Consider the following 4,169-nt stretch of genomic DNA (forward strand, 5'->3'; position numbering starts at 1 on the left):
AAATAAATAAAAAAAAATAAAATGACTTTATCAAAGAAAAAAAAGAAAAATAACAAAACTGCACTTGTTTAAACACAGTATAATTCAGATTTTTAATTAATTTTACACTCCTCTCAATTAGTTCATATTAGTCAAGTTTTACTATGTTGTCCAATAACACAGGCTGGGGGGACCCAGGTATTGAGTTGGCTACGTACACGTCATAAGTTCAACTTGAGAAAATACAGATTTCTAGAGACGAACTCTGGAGATTTTGATTCTGTAGATTGGAGTGGGACCTGGGAATCTGTATTTTTAAATATTTCCCAGAAATTCTAATGTGTGGTCTATAGGAAAGCACAGGAACTAATTAAATGCTGAGCTGATACAAAACCGAGGAGAAACCAGAGTTCAGTAATGACTCAGCCCGATTCCTTTTCCTCCATGAAATCTTTTTCAACTCTCTTGGAGTTTATCTTAGTTTATTTTAGATTATCCTCCCACTCTTTCTTCAGAGTTTGTCTTGTTTCCCAATAGAGTCCCAGTGCAGGGACTGTGACCAACTGCGTGGGCCAAGGGAGCAGGAGCAGAGAGTGGCAGCATGGGTGCCGGTAATTGTCATCCCTGATTTAGTCCAATGCTCATCTTGTACTTATTGAGAAACCGAGGTCCAGAAAGAAGCGATGACCCCAAAGTCACACCCTGAGTTGGTAACAGAACAGGGACCAGAACCCAGTACTTGTCCCACCATATCATGCTTTTTCTCCTCTTCCCTTTCTCCCTTAATCCTGACATCCTGGGTACGATCAGTCCTGCTACTTGCACTGCATGGCTTTAGAGAAAAACTGTTGATGAAAAATAAGTTAAAACAAACACTATGTTTCCTTTGGACTCACGGCCCAACCAGGCAGAGTCTGAGTCACAGCCACCCTGACCTAGACAGAGAAGTAGGGTGGCAGACCAGCTCTGATGGCTCTCCAAGTTCAGCCATCATCACAGGGTTAAGACACTGCAGCAAGGTGGCATTCATATGTCAATACCAAGCCCTGCCCAGGTTTCTTATTCTGTGGTTTGCTAGTCCTATAAATTCCCAGCGTATTTTCACCAGCCATGAAAACCATTGTTAAACCAACATGTCAACTCACTGCATTGGCATAAACCACAGCATGACTGAAAAAACAGTATAATTCATTTTATTTTAAGTCAAAAGACAAGTTAAGGAGACTTACTGTGTCCAAAAGAAGTTTTTCAGCTTTGTCTCGGCTGATACTCTCATTGTACCACCTGAAAACAGGAAAAAGTCATATGTCAATGACATTTCTAAAGTTTCAGTATTTACTTACAAAACATAATGCTAGAAAATCTTATGATCATGTTCTGCTTCTACCAGTGATTTTTTTGTTGTTGTTAGAGACAAGGTCTTGCTCTGTTGCCTGGGCTAGAATCCAGTGGCATCATCATAGCTCTCTTCAACCTCAAACTCCTGGGCTCAAGCCATCCTCCTACTCCTGAGTAGCTGGGACTACAGGTGTGTACCACCACACTGGACTAATTTTTCTATTTTTTTGTAGAGGCAAGTCTCCCTCTTGCTCAGGCTGGTCTTGAACTCCTGGCCTCAAGAAATCCTCCTGCCTTGACCTCCAAAAGTTCTACCAGTGATTTTAAACTCAAAAGTAAAGGTATGATCCAAGTCCAGGTAGTAAAATGTTTAATTGGAGAGGAACAATGAAACAGGATTAGCAAAATATTAACGATTATTGAAGCTGGGTTTTGGGTACATGGAGATTCATTATACTATTCTCTTTACCTTGCATATGTTGGAAATTTTCCAAAATAAAGTTTTAGAAAACATATATCTTCTCCATTTCATAAGTCAGTGGGTATTTATAAGTATGAGGGTGCTAGGACAGCTATAAAAATTCAATACCAATTTGAAAGTTTGGCAAATATCCTTTTAAAACAACTGCAGTATTTTCCTCTTTCAAATTTACTTCTGCAAAGTACTTTCATTATTTTTATAATTTTGGTGTCTAATTAAAAACAACTAAAAGGTGGTAAAGAATATGAATGATTTTTAGGGATGAAATTTTTTATGTTGTTAACAATATTTGAGCCACGTCTGGCCTCATTGGCTAAGAGGAGGCAGAATGATCATCAGTTAACAGTTTCGAAAATTAATAAATCCAGGAGGAGAGAAGTTCAAGTGGGGAAAGAATACCATTTAACAAATTTGTGTGGCTATTTGAGAGTAGCCATGAATAAGACAATTAGGGGGTTCAATGTGAGCTTTTTGAACATTATATGATGGAACCGTATTTTATCCCTCCATGCGCACCTAGAGATTATCTAATTGAGGACTGGCAAATAGGCTTTTCATGTGCAAGGCACAAGCAGTCGTGGCTGCCTAGAGTTGTGCATTGAAAAGGTTGTCATTAGTCTAGGTAGAGTGGATGATAGTGCCACCATCAAAGAGTGATGTCTGGGCTGGACACTATGGCTCACTTCTGTAATCCCAGCACTTTGAGAGGCCAAGGCGGGAGGATTGCTTGTGGACAGGAGCTCAAGACCAGCCTGAGCAACACAGTGAGACCCCGTCCCTACAAAAAATAGAAAAATTATCTGGGCATGATAGCGCACGCCTGTAGTCCCAGCTACTCAGGAGGCTGAGGCAGGAGGATCACTTGAGACCAGGATTTGGAGGTTGCAGTGAGCTGTGATGATGCCACTGCACTTTAACTCCAGCAACAGAGCGAAACCCTGTCTCAAAAAAAAAAAAAAAATGATGTCTACCTGAGTTCAGTGCATGGGAAAGGAATGTCAGCAAGAGTGTCATGATTCGCCTGCCTTCATCTCATGTGACCCTTCATTTTATGGAGAAGGGATCTGAGCTCAAACAGGGTAAGGTAACTTGCCCAAGGTCATAATTCCAAACCAAGGCAGGAGATCTGATCCAATCAATTTAACAATCCATGATTATGTTTCTAGGCAGTACCTTTTTAACTTCTTTTTTTTGTTTGTTTGTTTTTTTTTTTTTGAGACAGAGTCTCACTCTGTTGCCCAGGTTAGAGTGCCGTGGCGTCAGCCTAGCTCATAGCAACTTCAAATTCCTGGGGTCAAGCAATCCTTCTGCCTCAGCCTCCCAAGTGGCTGGGACTACAGGCATGCACCACCATGCCTGGCTAATTTTTTCTTTATGTATTTTTAGTTGTTCAGCTAATTTCTTTCTATTTTTTTTTTTAGTAGAGACGGGGTCTTGCTCTTGCTCAGGCTGGTCTCAAACTCCTGAGCTCAAATGATCCTCCCACCTCGGCCTCCCAGCGTGCTAGGATTACAGGCGTGAGCCACTGCACCCGACCCCTTTTTAAGATCTTATGCAGCTCTCACCTTAAACTAGACAACACTAAGTTCTAGGATAAAAAGTCATCATTCCTGGTTATCTTTTATATATCCAGCTGTATATACTAACTATTGCACACTAAATATCTGAATGTTTGCTTGTAAGTCATTGTCATTTTATTTTCCAACTGAGATCTATAGTCTGGAAAATGCAAACTGACAGCTCACAGTGTAGATAGGGCCATATGGGTTTGTATGGTGTAGAGTTTTACTTTAAAAATGGCTTAAAATGTCTTTAGGTGGGGCAATATACTTTTTTATGTGCTCCGGACTCCACCATTCCCTCCCTATTGCTTTATATTGTGTTGGAATTTGGAGTTTGCGTCTATAATCATAAACAAAGAGATTCTGATTAAAAGCAAAAACAAACAAACAAAACTACTCAGCCTAGTGGTCATTTGAAATAAATGCCTACCCTTCTTTCTCCAAAGGCATTGACTATTCAAAAAAAAAAAAAGGGAACTTGATTTTGTTTAAGCATAGCTCATATATGTTTCTCTTCAGCTCAAGTATTCTTGGAGATGATGATTCATCTGCTAGCTAAGGGAAGGGCTGTTCACACATACTTGATCAAAACAAGTCTCAGGTTGAGAGACTCTTCAGAAAATGATAGCTCTTCCCTACGGAATCTATCAGAATTTCAGCAACAAATAACCACATCTGAACTATTGAGAACCCTAATGCATTGATAGGAGTCCTCATTAGCTTGTATTCTTGGTATTTTATATTTAGCGAGTACTTAAAATAGTTTCATTTTTAAATAATTTCAAACTTACAGAAAAGTTGTTAAATAC

At 39.6% G+C, this 4,169-nt stretch overlaps 1 protein-coding gene across 1 annotated transcript in view; it reads right to left on the bottom strand.

Annotated features, from left to right (window-relative positions):
* ITK (IL2-inducible T-cell kinase) overlaps window positions 1-4,169 on the bottom strand; it is a 101,649-nt gene that overhangs the window by 24,406 nt on the left and 73,074 nt on the right. The window contains exon 7 of the mRNA XM_012650380.1: window positions 1,209-1,263. Within this exon, the coding sequence (XP_012505834.1) occupies window positions 1,209-1,263 (55 nt within the window). The remainder of the gene's footprint in view (window positions 1-1,208; window positions 1,264-4,169) is intronic.

Source organism: Propithecus coquereli, unplaced genomic scaffold, assembly GCF_000956105.1.
Source record: "Propithecus coquereli isolate 6110/MARCELLA unplaced genomic scaffold, Pcoq_1.0 Scaffold322, whole genome shotgun sequence".
NCBI lineage: Eukaryota > Metazoa > Chordata > Mammalia > Primates > Indriidae > Propithecus > Propithecus coquereli.